The sequence below is a fragment of the Leptonychotes weddellii genome, chromosome 6, assembly GCF_054177405.1.
Source record: "Leptonychotes weddellii isolate Sample4059 chromosome 6, ASM5417740v2, whole genome shotgun sequence".
In the NCBI taxonomy this organism is placed as follows: Eukaryota; Metazoa; Chordata; class Mammalia; order Carnivora; family Phocidae; genus Leptonychotes; species Leptonychotes weddellii.
In genome coordinates, this window is record NC_138374.1 from 117,414,620 (window position 1) to 117,432,156 (window position 17,537).

Genomic DNA, 17,537 nt, shown 5'->3' on the forward strand with positions numbered 1-17,537 from the left:
CCACCCCACCCCCCACTCCAGCAACCCTCAGTTTGTTTCCTACAATTAAGAATTCCTCATATCAGTGAGATCATATGATACGTGTCAAGAAAGGCAGGTATTCTTGTTGAAGATACTAGGACACTTTTTTTTAAAGATTTATTTATTTATTTGAGAGAGAGAGAGAGCATGTGTGAGTGGGGGTGGGGGCAGAGGAAGAGAATCTCAGACTCCCTGCTGAACATGGAGCCTAACGTGGGGCTTGATCTTACCTTGAGCGGCAAGTTGGCCGCTCAACCAACTGAGCCACTCAGGCTCCCCTTGTTCTGCTTTTTTAATGCAAACGATATTACTGAGCAGAGTAGTTCAGCACATTACTGAACTAGAAAGAGAGTATGTACTGTAATACAATTTCAACTTATTGTATCTGGAACAGGAAATTCCAGTTAAATCCTTTTTTCTTCTCTCTTTGTGAAAATTTGATGTGGGGAAACTTTTAAAAAACAGGACTAAATAATAAGATTCTTTTACTGTATTTAGAAGCGTGTATTAAAATACATTTCTGCAAAGAGCAGACCCAAGTACCTACTCACTAACAGTCCTCCTTCCACTCGGTTGATCGTGTTGAAGCACAGGAGATTGGTATGTGAGTTAATTTGCTTTCTGGCAATAAATACCCATTTTCCTTAAAGGTGTAATCATAGATTAATGAGGAATGTGCTACCTGGATTTAAAGGAAAAATAAAATCAGTTGTCAAAATTGATTTATGCACCATCAGGAAATTAACTGGAACAAATGATATTTCTAACTTGGGAAAAATAAACAGAATAGAACAAACATACCTTTTTTTTTTTAGCCAATACTTATTATATTGAGAGGGACTTTTCATGTCCCAGAATTGGTGACTATAACTCAAAATTGAGGACAAAGAAGAGTCAAGTATCCCATTGTATATTCTCCTCCCCTTTCCATAGAAAGAGAAGATCAGAGAGGGTATGGATAGAGTAGCATAGTGCTCTTGCACCTACCCCCAACCACGTGAGGGGAAGTACAAAAGAATTACCTATTACTTGTGGAGAATAGGAAATTCTGCAGGAAGCAGGAACTAGCATCTTGTTCCCTAGTTAGGCTTTTGCTTATGTAGTTTCCTGTGATTGTTTGAACATGAGGAAAAAAGAATTAAAGAAAAATGGTAGAGCTAGAAAGCAGCCTTCAATCCCACACATGGGATTTTCCACAGAACAATTGATAGCTTAAAAAGATTTGAGCCATATTTCTGGTACCCCATCTAAGTGTGTTGGCCACAAGGTAAGGAAATTCAAGAAGCTAGACTGTAGGATATACCACTGGGGAAATAAGATGAGGGAAAGTGGAAGAGAGTTTCTTGCTTACCAGTGATCATATACCAAGGCTACCCACACTCCCCATAAAGGGTATTCACGTGTGCCTACAAGACCCCTTCATAGATGACAGTGATGGCCAGTTAGAGTTACTTTGAAGAGCAGCAACATCCCAGGAAGAATAAACCTGAGCTGGTAAGATTGGAGTTTCAAATTGGGTGGAACTGAGCTTTTTAATAACTGAACATGATTTGAAAGAAAGGGCCCGCCCAAGACATTATTATAAGACAGAAATGGGGGATTTGACAGGACATGGTTGAAGGCTACAAGCTCTTGAAGACTTTGATGTGTGGTTTGTAATTTATTTGACTAGACATTTTTTTTTTTCCTTTCTCTTAAGCAATCCTCTTTCCTTCCACTTCCCTTTTTAAAAAAATTTTTCTCACTTAGACATTTGTTTAGGGTTTAAAATTCATACACAAGCTTTGTTTCCTTATAAGTTGCCCCATCAAAGTTTTTCCAAGGGTCTCATGACTATGGTTTTGGGTACATGAATTCTACAGCATGTCCCTTTATTCAGGGGAATAGACATCTCAAAAAGGTTCTTTCAAGTAGCAAAGGTATACTGATATTCCATAATCCATATATTGTCTTAATAGAATATTTTATTTTCATATTCCTATTATTGTTTTCTATCTTTTTCTACTAATACCTTTATGAACTGCTGGAGCCGTCAATTATTTTGAAAATGAAGCTGGACATAAACCTATCTAGGAAGGACTGATTACCATTGAGTTTTCGGTAAAAATGGTAGAGCAGCCTTAAAAGGGTATGAAATAAACTAGACTGTACTATTTTACAGGTTTGAGTATACTTTGAGGTTGACAGTAAATGCACAAGCCAATTATTTTCCCTAAAAGTTCTTTTGATTAGTGTAAACATATCTTAAATCTTCATTAAATGGCTCTTTGTAATTTTCACTAAGCTTTCCATTCTGTGCTTTTTGTCCCTAATATCTTTTGTGTTTTTACTGCTGCTGAGGTTAAATTTATTTCATGTCCAGTAGCCATTGAGGAACTCAGTGATTTTTTTTTTCTAATTCTAATTCTAATGGCAAATTCATCATAGGGGAAAGTAATTGGTTAGACCTAGAAAATGATTCTGGTGAGGGAGACAGGTATTATATAATTAGGAAAGCTGAACATTTACTAATTAAGCATGAATAACATTGTTAGATTATTCTTTGTTCATTTAACCAAACATTTATTAAGCACTTACTCTGTGTCAGAATGGATGTCAGGGTCTCAAAAATATAGCGGTAAACAAGACATGATCCCTTTCCTCATGTGGCTTATTTTACTGGGGAAGCGAGACATTAAGGAGTAATTAATACAATTTAGTGTTATAGTATCATGAAAAAAGTACAGCCCTGCAAAGCTGAGAAAGTAATGAGTAAGCTGTAGGTCAAAGAATGAGTAGAGTGTAGGAGTTAGAAGGAACAACATTGTGAAAAGGCCAAAGTATAAGAAAGAGTTTCTTGTTCAGGGTAAATTAAGGAGTGCTCATGGCTAGAGCACACAAGAGAAAGAAGTCCTTTAAACATTTTCAACAGGAGAGTGATATGAATTGATTTGAGATTTTGAAATTCACTCTTATGACAGCACCATAAAAGCAGAACTTTTAAGATTTACTCTCTTAGTAGCTTTCAAATATATAACATAGTATTATTGACTGTAGTCACCATGCTATGCATTATATTCCTAGGACTTATTTATTTTACAACTTAAAGTTTGTACTTTTTGTTCACTTTCACCCATTTCACCCACCTCCCCACCTCCCACCTCTAGCAACCACTAGTCTGTTCTCTGAATCTATGAGTTCATTTTTTGTTTCTGTTTTTTTAGATTCTACATATAAATGAGATCATATGGTATTTGTCTTGGTCTGACTTATTTCACTGAGCTAATATCCTCAAGGTCCATCCATGTTGTCACAAATGGCAGGATTTCCTTTGTTATACCTGAACGGTAATTCATTATATATATTTATACCACATTTTCTTTATTCATTCATCCATCTATGAATATTTAAGTTGTTTCTATGTCTTGGTACAGATATCTTTTTGATATTAGAAATATCATTAGATATTAGAATATGTTATGTTCTATATAATTAGAAATATTTCATACATTTGCACGTTATAAGAATATTATCATGAACATACATGTACCTAGCATTTCAGATTTAAAAAATAAACATTCCACATGTTTCTGAAGCCCACGCATACTATCTCTGATTTTCCAGGACCTAGTTAGCTACAATGACAAATCCAAAATCACTTCTTTTATTTAACATTTTTATATTTGAGATTTCTCCATGATGTTTTATAAGCAGTAGTACTTAATTTTCACTGTTGTCTGTATGGATTTTATTTATTTATTTATTTATCCATCCATATTTCTGAAGGACTTGGATACTTAAGATTTTTATACTTCTTTTCTCTTACATTAGCAAATCCTTTCTGTTCTACATTCAGGACCGAGTCTAGTCTGGTCCAAACTATCATCATCTAGTGGATCATTGCAGTAACCTCCTCATTGGTCATTACCCTTTCTTCAATCTTTTCTCAGCACCATGACCCAGGGGGATTTTTATAAAATTTAAGTCAGAATCTTTTGCACCCATCTTTGAAATCCTCCAGTATCTGCCAAATCATCTCAAGCACAGGTCGGAGTCATTATAAACTTTTATAAATCTCTGTGTGACCCCTCTCCCTGCCGTGCTACCTCTCTGGCCTCATCTTTTCTCCTCCCTCAACTCCAGTTAAACTGGCCTCCTTGCTTTTCCTTAGCTATACCAGTCATTCCTCTGTCTCAGGAAAGTACTTGTGGCTACTTCTGCCTGGACCAATATTCTCCTGGATACCCATGTGGTTGCTGCTCCATAACTCTTAAAGATTTTTACTCAAATGTCAACCTCTCAGTGATGCCTTCCTCAACCATACCATTTACATTCCAGTTCATTCCTAAAAATTATTTGCCTGTCTGATTTTTCTCCCTCTCACTTCTTTTTTTTTTTTAATTTATTTGAGACAGAGAGAGAGAGAGCAAGAGGGGAGGAGGGTCAAGAGAGAGGGAGAAGCAGACTTCCCACTGAGCAGGGACCCCAATGTGGGGCTTGATCCCAGGACCCTGGGATCATGACCTGAGCCGAAGGCAGACACTTAACCTACTGAGCCACCCAGGTGCCTCCAGGAGTTCACGTCTAACATATAACACAGTTTGCTTCTTTTGTTTATTGTCAGTCTTCCTTCACTAGAGGCTCCAAACAAGAAAACATTTTTGTCTTGTTTGTTAACTGCCATAACTTTTGAATCTAGAGCTCTCCCTGACACAGCCTAAGTGCTTGATGAATATTTCATGTAGGGATTAATAAGTGGGAACTGGACATAGCCATTAGTATTAAATGGCATTACTCATTTCCTACATTTCTCAAACAATTAACATGAGCAAAAAGGAGAAAATTTTGTGTATTTACAATTAGCAGAAACTTAGAGATTCTTTCTTACCTATTTGGGATATTTGAAGAAAGCATAAAGAGGTCTTCTGGGGGTAAAAGCATAAAATAGCATGAGAACAAGCAAATGATTTAGGGAAATCCATCTGAAATGTCCTTGTCTAACCCTCCTTTTCTGTTCCCTTCCAAGTTACAACATTGTATTCCCATTTCAGCCCCTGGACTTAGATTTATTATTTTCTCGAATAGCTTTTAGTACCCTTGTCTGACAATGATTTGACTCCATGCTACCTTTTGGATCTCAAACAAACTCTGATGAATTCCTGGCACCTTCTCTTACATTTCCAGCACTTTAAAAGAATTCTATCTGTGCCAAGTATCATCTTGCCAAGTAGACTATGGAGCATAACAAAGATAATTTTATTTTTGTTTGCCAAAGGGAACGATTTCTCCACCAGGAAAAATTATTTTTAGGAAGTAGTAGTTAGGTAGAGGCAAATGCAGTCAGTAGTCAGAAGTGGTCTGTTTTATTTTATTTTCCTATTTCCAAAAACATATTAGCATTAAAGAAAAAAGAGTAAAGGTTTTAGAGGCATTGGTGTAGGTTGACTAGACATGTTGAAATTGGCTCCAAAATTTAGCAATGAGGAAGGTGTAACAGGAAAATAGTGGAAGCTAATATTTACTGAGTGATTACTATGATCCCAACATCTGCTAAGAGATTTTTTTGTATTACTTCATTTTATCTAACCCAGTGAGGCTGGTGCTATTTTTCACAGAAGAGGTAGAGAATCACTCAGAAGTTACTTAACAACCCAAGATTGCAGAATCAGGATTCAGATCAGGTGATCAGAATTCAGGGTCCAAGCTCTTCACTCTTTTATTTTTTAAGGTTTTATTTCTTTATTTTAGAGAGAGAGAGAGAGTGCTTGTAAGTTGGGGGAGAGGCAGACGTAGAGGGAGAGAATCTCCAGCAAATCCCCTGACCCAAGCGAGGCGGGGTTCAAGGCAGGGCTCAAGTTCATGACCCTGAGATCGTGACCTGAGCTGAAATCAAGTCCAGTGTTCAACGTTCAACCGACTGAGCCACCAGGCACCCCATGGGCTCTTGACTCTTAATTGACTCTTAAGCACAATTAAGAAAGAATGAAGTAAAGTGAAGCATACCTGGAAAATATATGATTTTTAAAAACTTATTGACTCTTTGAAAATATTAATAAATGTATTATCTCTAATAATCCTTTAGATAAAACTCAGGTTTTAAAATGTTTTTTTAAACCCTAAATATGTAGATATAATTTGTTATCTGCTTTTATCCATTCAGAATCTACAGACATTATGATGAAATATTTTGATATTTATATATTTAGCACTTTCCTTCTTAAAGTGTATTTCTTGTATTTATAAACTATATAAGCTTTATTCAGAAAAAGTGAAATTTACTATAAAAAATGGGAAAGAAGAACTCTTGTATATTCACAATACATTTTTCGTTGGTTGACTTTTTTATTTCTATCCAAGGCCACTGAGCAGAACATTCCAGAAAATACAAACTGTACTTTCTGAGATAAACTTACGTTCTTTTAAAAAATACTTCTGGGGATCTCATTGAAGACCCTTTTATCATGAAGAGATATTTTTTTCTTAACTGCTACACAATTGGAAGAAAGAAAGCCATTGCTATGATATGGACAGAAATTAAGAGTATATTTTCTGTGAAATCAAATTGATAAGTTGACATGTATACACTCATAAATACAAAGCAAAATCAGTTACCTACCAGGGCCAAACAGGTATCATAAATGAGACGAAGTGGGCCATATTATTTAGACTATGAAACAAGTATAATATATAGCACGTGCATGACAGGGTACACATAAACAGAAATTAAAATGAAATGCTATATCTTATTGGTTCATAGGGTAAATGCGTTCATTAACTGGATTATGAAGAACTACTTTCTAGCAATCTGCCATCTTTCAAACATATATTGTGTTAGTTTCAAAATTTTTGTAGTAATTCATTGTAGTGTTTGTAAATAATATCATCATTTAGAGCACCACACATAGACTTCTTTGAACTGTGCTTACCAATTCTTCCTGTAGGGAAACCAGATTATGTATGAAAATTGTCTTTTTAACCGCATTCACTGTGTTTTCCTCTGTGTGTGTGTGTGTATGTGTGTGTGCTTGTGTTGCAGAGAAGGCCAGCAATCGCCAGAACAGTGGCAGAAGATGTACGGTAGATGCTCTGGCAATGAAGTTTACCACATTGTTTTGGAAGAAAGTACATTTTTTGCTGAGTACGAAGGAAAGAGTTTTACATATGCCTCTTTTCATGCACACAAAAAGTATGTTTCTGCTTCCAGAGTGGACTTAAAATATAAATCAATCACACCCTTTAAACACAGTTTTCTAAAATACAGCCCATATTGGTGCTCACGAGTTGCAAATTTTTAACATAATTAGTGACATTGAACTCTGAACTTCTGTATGGTCTTTACAAGTTAGGAGTGTTAGGTATACAGTATAATTTAGTAGGAATATTGACTTTAGTAACTTTTAAGTTATCTTTAAAATATTTTAATCCATTAAGAATTCACAAATGCATGAAAATGAATCTTCTTTAGAGATCTAATTTTAAAGTGCTGATTAAAAATGTAGACAAAGTCATAATAACATTTATAAAATCTAGACATTTAAAAAAACTTGCTTTGGCCAGAGAAATAAGTTAAAAAGTAAACAATTGTACCTTCTAATTCAAACATGGAACATAATATTTTTCCTTTTTGAAAAAAATTATTTACTAAAGAAACAATGTATGTTTATAATGAAAGTAATATATTATCAGTATTATAAATATATTGATATAACATTTTTAAGGTTTGTATATATCTAGTATATTCCACTAATCTAATATTTAATGTATTCCACTTTAATTCTCAATACAATTCTATCCATACATATACTTTTGATGTTTAAAAAATATTTTTAAGCTAGATTTATTTGTAACAGTATAAGACATATTGAAATAAAAACATTCAGGACATTTTGTGTTTGGAGCATAACCTGAAAAAGTATAAAAGAAATTTTTAATATCTATTACATTTAGTCATTGATATTCTCCCAATTGAGCTGTGCACCTATTCAGACTATTACTTTTTTTTTTTGTAAAATTCAGAGTAAACCAAATATGGTAGAAACAGAACTAAAAGAAATTTAGGGACCCTGATTTTTTCCTCATGTAACCTTGGGTAAGTTTCTTCTTTTAGGCCAATGACTTTTAAGCATTTTTGACTAAAGTCATACTGTTTTATATTTTTTTGGCCAAGTGAAAATATACATTTATGGTAAGACTCAATACACACACACACAATTTATAAAAAATTCTTACCCTTACTAATGATACACACTCTGATGTTTTTCATTATTTTTTTTCTGGTCTTCATTTAAAAAAAGTATATATGTCATAATCAACTAAATTGATTTCACCACACACTAAGGACATAGTTTCTTTTCCTGGAAAAACAGGAAAGTTTTGAGAGTCTTGAGAGTCTTTTTTTTTTTTTTTTTGTCTTGAGCATCTTGAGTCTTGATCTTTCAGGATCTTTTCAAGCTTTAAAATGCTGTGATTTGGGGTTTTAATTTTCCTCTGCCTTATAATAGTTTACTAATTTTCTTACATATGCAAACTTAAAAACAAACAAAAAACATAAGAGCTTTGCTGAATTATAATTCTTAAACTTTTATTTATTTATTTTTTTAAATTAAGGTTTGGCGTCTGTTTGATTGGTGTTCGGAGGGAAGATAATAAAAACATTTTGCTGAATCCAGGTCCTCGATATATTATGAATGCTACAGATATATGTTTTTATATTAATATTACCAAAGAAGAGAATTCAGCGTTTAAAAACCAAGACCAGCAGAAAAGAAGCAATGTACCAAGGTCATTTTATCATGGACCTTCTCGATTACCTGTACATAGCATAATTGCCAGCATGGGTAAGTATACATAAATTTGAAAATATCACTAGTTTCTTTTTCTTTTTCTTTCTTTCTTTCTTTCTTTCTTTCTTTCTTTCTTTCTTTCTTTCTTTCTTCTTTCTTTCTTTCTCTTTCTTCTTTCTTTCTTTCTTCTTCTTTCTTTCCTTCTTCTTTTTAAAGATTTTGTTTATTTGAGAGAGCGAGAACGAGAGAGATCACAGAGGGAGAGGGAGAAACAGATACCCCACTGAGGGGAGAGCCTTATGCAGTGCTCAATCCCAGGACCCTGAGATCATGACATGAGCGGAGGGCAGATGCTTAACCTACTAAGCCACCCAGGCACCCTAGTTTCTTTCTTTAAAAGACAAAATAAATATCCTTCAATGTTTGTTAAAATTTCAAAGTCAAACTTAGAAACTAATTGTGTATATTATAAACTTGGTGTAACTAAGTATACAGAACAAAGTTTCTAAGCTATTAAACTGGTAAGAAATTAAGCTAATTTGGGATGCCTGAGTGGCTCAGTCCATTAAGCATCTGCTTTTGGCTCAGGTCATGATCCCAGGGTCCTGGGTTTGAGTTCTGGATCAGGCTCCTTGCTCAGCAGGGAGCCTTCTCCCTCTGCTGCTCCCCATGCTTGTGCTCTCTCTCTCTCACTGTCTTTCTAACAAATAAATAAAATCTTAAAAAAAAAAGAAATTAAGCTAATTCAAAATTGTCAACAATGATTTCATATTTCTGATTAGAATATAAGCACCTGACACTTTTATAGTTCTTTTGTAAGTTCTGTATCCAGTTATCAACAGAGGGTATTTCAGATATTCTCTGTTTTTCTCAAAACTCTTCTTCCATCCTCCATCTCATTCTCACCATTGAACTTGGCTTTTATGACACAGAAGTTAAAAAAAAAAGGGAATAGATCCAGACAAATAAGAATTTCCTTTAAATTTTAAATTTTGCCACCAAACCACCTATGAACCTACAAACATTCATTTTTGTCACAAGGATAATGTGTCCTTTCTTTAACTCTTAGTATTTTTTAAAAGATTTTATTTATTTATTTATTTTAGAAAGAGAGCAAGAAAGTAGGGGAAGGAGCAAAGGGGGAGGAAGAGGGAGGGGGAAAGAATCTCAAGCCGACTCCACGCTGAGCGCAGAGCCCGACACAGGGCTTGATCTCACAACCCTGAGATAATGACCTGAGCCGAAACCAAGAGTTGGTTGCCTAACCAACTGAGCCACCCAGGTGCCCCAACTTTTAATATTTTAATAGTAATGACTTCACTTACTACCTACTCTGGGACCTTTTTATTTTAATTCATCCTTATTACCTAACTTTATTTTTTTTCAAAATCATTGGCTCATTTCTTCTCCCTTTGTCTGTCTCTGTGTGTCTCTCTCTTCATCTCTCTCTACACACACACACACACACACACACACGTATGCACACACGCTCACAGACACACATACCTGGACCTCTTGGCTTGACATCTTCACAGGTAAATTCCTTGAAAGAGTTGTCTTCAGTTGCTGGCTTGAAATCTTATTGTCCCCTCATGCCTCTGCCCCATTTAGTCTGAAATCTCTAGTCATTATATCACTACTCTGGCAAAGCCACCACTCTGTTTGTCACTAAATCCAGTGGACATCTTCACAGCATAGGATGGTATTGACCATGTGCTTCTGCTCCCACAGATTGAGTTGCCCTCCAAAAATTGATGATTCTCTTATGTAAATCATTAACTTAAATTTCTCTTCACAACAATATACTGGTTATGTATTTCTGTCTGGATGTGTCACAGGAAAAACCAACACAGCATATTCAAATTGAACTAATCTTTCTGCCTTCATTCAAAACTACTTCCTCCTCCATTTTTTGGCTAAAAAACAGATGACACGTTACAATTTGTAAAGTCACAATTCTGACTTTTCACTGTTCCTCTCCTCTCGTACCTCATAATTCACCCAATTCTATTAAATCAGAGTATCAAGTATCCCTGAGAGTCATTCCCTTCTTTCTGCCAAAGTCTGTGTGATCATGGTCTGAATGTCCATCATCCTTCCCCTCAACTGCAGGGTCATCCCCCGCCCAAGCTTCTCTCCATGCCTCCATGCTGCCCTGCACTCTTCTCCACCTTGCAACCAGAGTTATAATTTTTATATAATTTTGATAATATCATTCTCCTGCATAAATCATTTGAATTGCTGGGGTGCCTGGGTGGCTCAGTTGGTTAAGTGTCAGACTCTTGATTTCAGCTCAGGTCATGATTTCAGGATTGTGAGATCAAGCCCCACGTTGGGTTCCATGCTTAGTGGGGAGTCTGCTTGAGATTCTCTTCCTCTCTCTCTCTGCCCCCCCACCCTGCATGTGTACGCTCTCTCTGTCTCTAAAATAAATAAATCTTTTAAAAAAATAAATCATTTGAATTGCTTCTTATTATCCAAGGGAAAAATCTAAATTTTATAATATTACATGGCTTATGATTTGGATGACCAGAATTTCTTGTTTGCATGAGGCACTCCCAGTTGTCCCAGGACAGTCCCAGTTTATATACATTATCCTGGTGTCATTATTAAAGACCGCCCCCTTTGATTCTCAAGAGTATCCTAGTTTGTAAGATAAATCACGTAGTCACTTTACTTAAAGTTTTTTTTTTTAATAATTCCACCTTTAATTTCTAGTACTGTATTTTACTATCCCTTCAATTGCATTCCTAAGTCCCATTCATACTAAATTCCTTTCAACCTTCACTAAATGGTTTTTCACCAGTGAACCTTAACACATGAAGTTTCTTCTGACAGGTCTACTCCCCAGCCCCCAACTTTGCCTAGGTAACTACTTCTAATCCTTTGTATCTCAGTCTCAATATCATTCTTTCTGAGACATATTCCATGGCCCTGCTTGGACTGTGTTAGGTAACCCTGTTTGTCATTGACATAGCATATTATTTTTTTTATAGTAGTCCTACTTATTTTTTTCCATTATTAACAATTACTTACTGAATACCTGATATGTGCCAGACACTCATAAGTTTTTGTGATAAATTAGTGAACAAATACATAAAGATCCCTAGCTCACGGATCTTATGTTCTATCATAGGGAAGACTGGCAATAAACAACACATAAAAAATAAGGAAATAATTTAGTGTGTTAGAAGGTGATAAGTAATAAGAGAAAAGAAAGAAGGCAACTGAGCTAGTAAAAGGGTTTGTGAATTCTGGAGAGACTGAATTTTTAAATGAGGTGGTTAGCAAACCTCATTGAAAAGATGATATTTGAGAAAATATTGAAGAAAATGAAAGAATTAACCTTGTGGATATCTGGAGGAAGAGCATTCCTTACAGATAATAGCTACTACAAAGGCTTTATGGGAGGCCTGACTGGGTGTTCCAGGAACAGTAAAAAGGCTCTTGTGACTCAAACACAGTGGGCAATGATCGGTTATAGGAGATGAGGTGGAAGAGGTAAAACAGGACAGATTATGTTTGGGCTTTTAAACTCAAAGTAAGGATTATTTTTTCTACTCTGAATGAAAGAAAGTCATTGCAAGTTTTAAGCAGAGCAATGGCATGATCTCACCTATGCTAACCTATGTTTTAATACAATCACTTTGGCTGCTATTGAGATCCTTGGTTTGGCCCAAGGATTAGAGTACTTTCAAATGGAGGTGGTAAGAAGGAGAAAATTCTGGGTATACTTTGAAGATAGAGTAACCAGGATTCACTGATGATTGAAAGTAAACTATGAGAAAAAGAGAAGTGTGAAGAACCCCAAGGTTTTTGGTTTAAGCAACTGGAAAAAGGGAATGGCCATCCACTGAGATAAGGAAGGCTTGGGGAGTGCAGGTTTGGTGGGAAGCAGGGGTAAAAAGTTCAGTTTGAGACACACTGAACTTCAAATGTTTGTTAGACATTGAGAGGAAGATGTCAAACAGGAAGTTAGATATAAAAGTCTAGAGTTCAGGAAAGAGGTATACACTGATAAAGTAAATTTGGGATTCCTGAGCTTATGTATTATATTTAGAGCTATGAGACTGAACAAGATCATTGATGAAATGAGTATGGACAGAAAAGGGATAAAGACAAAGGACTAAATCCTACAGGATATCAACATTAAATATCAGGGAGATGAGAAGAAACCAGCAAAAGAGACCAAGAAAGAGCCACTGGCAAGGAAGTAGGAAAACCTGGTGAGTGTGGTGTCCTGGAATCCAGTGTATCATGATAATGGAGTGATCTGCTACATCAACGGCCACTAATAGTTCAAATAACATGAGAATTGAAAACTGGCAATTGAATGTAACAAAACAGTGACCGTCACTCTTTCATTGGAGAGATAGTAGAAAATGGCAGATCAGAGGGGTTTATTACAGAATGGTTGAATTTATGGTTGACAGAGTTGAATTTAAACAGGGTTTGCTTTTTTTTAAATCTATTTTTTTATTAACATATAATGTATTATTTGTTTCAGGGGTACAGGTCTGTGATTCATCAGTGTTACACAATTCACAGCACTCACCCCTCCCCAATATCCATCACCCAGCCACTCCAACCCTCCCACCTCCCTCCACTCCAACAATTAAACAGGGTTTGCTTTTGCCAAGAATGTAAGGGAACAAAAATGTTGCAAGGGAACCAAGAGTATATGCAAGTAAATAATCATAATGCTTAAATATGGAGTTTAAGATGGGTAAAAAGAGAAGACAGAACATGAAGGGAGTGAGGGAGATTATTCAAACTTGATATTATAACTAGAAGTTTTAGAAGAGTAAAACCTTAGCTGAAGTTGAGACACAAATGAGAATGACCTGAAAAGATAGAAAATAGTGGTGATTAGAGGATGAATGTGTGAAATGAATAAATGCAGTGAGGCTGTTAATGGTTATAACAAGGTCTAAAAAGTGCAGAATTGAGGGGCCTCAGATGAAAATGATTTCTTTAGTGAATTCGAGGAAGTGAGAAGGCTTACCTATCTGTATTTTTAACACACTGGATGAGGCAGGAATAGTGTTGTGAATTGAATTGTGTCCACCAAAATTCCTATGTTGAAATCCAACCCCCAGTACCTCAGAATGTGACCTTTATTGGAGCTAAGGTCTTTACAGAGGTGATTAAGTTAAAATGAGGTCACTAGGGCAGGCTCTAATCCACTATGACTGGTCTCCTTATAAGAAGAGGAAATTAGGACACAAAGACACCTCCAAGGAAGACAATGAGAGGGGACATAGGCAGAAGATGACCATCTACCAGACGAGTAGTGAGGCCTGGAACAGACCCTTCCCTCACAGCCCTCAGAAGGAACCAATCCTGCCAACACCTGGATTTTAGACTTCCAGCCTCTAAAAGTGTAAGGCAATAAATTTCTGTTTTTTAAGCCACCTGGTCTGCGGTACTTCATTATGACAGTCCTGACAAACTAAACTGACTAGAAACATTAAGAAATAAGTAGAATGACATAGGATCAGGCACCAAACAAAGCAGTGAAAGATAGTGGTGATAGAATCGGAAGATCTGGGATACAAAGCTGGGATTTTAGAAAGGATAAAAGGAAAAGAGTCTGAAAGAGTCAGTGAGAACACTGAGGGTATTTACCCACCACCTTTTTAAAGGGCTGAGGGGAAGATGTCATGGAAGAATCAGTTTTTGTTAAGCAAAGGAAATGTTCAAAGAAGAGCTTGTTTCTGTAATTGTAACTACTTTTTGAATTGTGTTTTCCCTGCTAGATTCTAAGCAGAAAAAAAGGAACAAGTTTGTTGAAACTCTCATGTTTGTTTGCAGTCAGGGAATTGAAGGATTTCTTCTATGATAAGTTCTGTTTTCTCTCTGAATTCAGCAATGTGGTCATCTGCAGAGGATAAATATTATACATATGAATTTTAACTTAAAACCTTAGGATGTAAATCATGGCTTTTCCCTATTTTTGTAAATCAAATTTATAAAATTTAATTTTTAATCAATTCCACATACCTACTAAATAGAAAATTTAATCTTATTTTCTCTAGGATCCTATTCACCTCTTACCCAAAGATAGAATGAATTATAGATTAATCCTTATTTATGGTGCTAAAAAATTGCATAAGCATAGAGTTTCTGATGGCAACAATCTTTACCTTCGCTCTGATACTGGAATTGCTGAGTACTGGTCCCCACATCTTTTTCTCAGAAACAGCAGTTCTGGGAATGTTCATATATTCCCATCACATGAAGGCTTCCCCACGAACTACAGACACACTAGGCTTCCCCTCCCGCTAATCTGAGTTTTGTGTATATGAAGAGGTACAAGTCTCTGAAACTTAAATTGATTTCAGTTTTGAGAAATACTTGGATATTTTCACCAGACTTGAGCTACCAACCCTCACCCTCAAAAACATTTCCTGTTTATCCCTCCTTCGGTGGAGACATGTAATTGTCTCAGAGGTTTTAGAAATCAGTTGCTGACCTCTCTTTCCGTGGTACAGAGAAAGAGATGCTAAAATCCATTAGTTTTATTCCCCCTTTAAAAACTTCTGCTGTAATAGTAAAGGAGATGACAAGGTCAGAGGTTTGAGAGAAGTGGCGAATGTTTTAATAGGTGCTTCAAATGGGACAAAGTAAGGTCTAAGGGGTTTTAGACAGATGACCAGGTATTAGTACGTAAATGAAGTGAGTGGTAGAGAAATATGATGGCACTCTTCGGTTAGACTGTATTATTTTCTTCAGAAGGGGAGAGATACCAGCTTTCCATAAATTGATGTTTAAATTAATTTTGAAATTCCAATAAAAAAATCCTAAAGGAATTTGTTTCTTCTGTTTACTATTGACTACCCCCCAGTATTCAAAAGCCTTAAACTATTTAGGTTTTGCTGTTACTACTGCCTCAAGGTATTTCCACAGCTTGAGTACTATTGTCTTTTGAGTGAAAAATCAAAGGTCATGATTGCAGAGTAGCCTTCCCGACCACCGACCACCTGGTGAAAATTCATTCCTTCTCCTGCTCCCAACCCCACTGTTCTTTACCACATCATTTTGTTTTATTTTCTGCATGGTATTTATCATTATCTAAAATGACTTTTTTCATTTATTTGTCTACTTGGTTATTTTAAAGATAAACCCTTATGTGTAGAAGCAGTATCTCATTCCCTGCATATCCCAAGTGTCTAGGATAGTGTTTTCCATGCAGTAGGTAATCAATAAATATTTGTTGAATAAATATAAAATATTAATGGTTTTAATATAAGAAAAGTGGTTACAAATCAGCAAGAGAATAAGAACAAAATGGGGGGAAAAGATATAATGAGAAATCCACTATATTGAAAAGGCCAAAATTTTATTTGTTAATTTTAAATAAATGTAAATTGAAACAAGGTATTTTTTTCACTTTAGATTCCTAAGTATTTCGGTGTTTCACAAATCTTATGTTTTGTGCAATAGAACTAGACTCAGCAAATACACTTTGCACAAATGCAGAATTTTTTTAATCCATGTAGGCAAAAATGTCCACATGGGAAAGAAATAACCTGTAAGATTAAAGGGTAAGCAATAATATATTTACCAGTTATAATGGTTGTATTTCATTTTGATCATTAAATGTTGATTATCATCTAGGTGGCAAATGCTTTGATGGATTTTTATGTTTCCTTGTTGCAGGTACTGTGGCTATAGACTTGCAAGACACAAGCTGTAGATCAACAAGTGGCCCCACCCTGTCTCTTCCTACGGAGGGAAGCAAAGAAATCAGAAGACCTAGCATTGCTCCCGTTTTAGAGGTTGCAGATACATCATCAATTCAAACATGTGATCTTCTAAGTGATCAATCAGAAGATGAAACTACACCAGATGAAGAAATTTCCTCAAACTTAGAGTATGTTTAGATATTCTAGAACAGTTTAAGATTTACTAGAATTTGTGCTACTATGGGGCGCTAATGTCCTTACCTTTTGTATATTGTAGAATCAATTCCACATACTTCTACCAGAACACCCTTCCTATTAGCCTGTATTTCCATTACCTATAAAGTATTTTAAGACCTCAAATTTCTGGCTTCAACATATATTTCCAGGATCTGTTTTCTCTAAATTATCTTTTATCCTTAAAGAAGAAAATATATAAATCGGTATTTTCATGATAGAAGATGCATTTTCATGATTGCATGTTTTCGTTAATTATATTGTACTTTCTACTTTTAATTTATTTCCTTCCATGTCCATATTAAAGTTCGGTCATTATTCAACGACATGTAGTGCAGGTTTCCACCATTAAGCTTCCCTTCCTCATCTTAGTGGGCAGAGGTATTTTTCATATGGTATACACCAATAATATTTTGAATGAATGAATACATGACGTACTAGTTCTCTTTACTATGCCTCCATAATACATAGTGCCAGTGTCCATGCTATTAATCACATTTTAATCTTCAGTAAGGTTTGCTTACTTGTCTTAGTCACATATTAATATTGCTATTTCTTGAGGAAAGCACAGTGGCCAGCAGTCTTGAAAATGGAGTCTGAAAGAGTTTATTTCCCATGTAAATTCCACCCTGTACTGGTGATGTGCAAGTGACTGATTAAACAGTCTGAACCACAGTGTCTATATCTGTAAAGGGGGTACAATTACTGCTTCATAATGTTCAGACATAGATTAATTGAGATAATGGAGAAGTGCTTAGGACACTGCTTTGTGCTGAGTAAGCATTCGATGAGTAATAATTACTAGGAGGTGTAGGAGTACTTACTAGTAGTA

The 17,537-nt window shown here is 35.6% G+C and overlaps 1 protein-coding gene across 1 annotated transcript in view; it reads left to right on the top strand.

The window, feature by feature from the left end:
• KCNT2 (potassium sodium-activated channel subfamily T member 2) overlaps nucleotides 1–17,537 on the top strand; it is a 214,330-nt gene that overhangs the window by 118,392 nt on the left and 78,401 nt on the right. Inside the window, exons 13-15 of the mRNA XM_081825152.1 lie at nucleotides 7,037–7,186; nucleotides 8,608–8,837; nucleotides 16,446–16,659. Of these exons, the coding sequence (XP_081681278.1) occupies nucleotides 7,037–7,186; nucleotides 8,608–8,837; nucleotides 16,446–16,659 (594 nt within the window). The remainder of the gene's footprint in view (nucleotides 1–7,036; nucleotides 7,187–8,607; nucleotides 8,838–16,445; nucleotides 16,660–17,537) is intronic.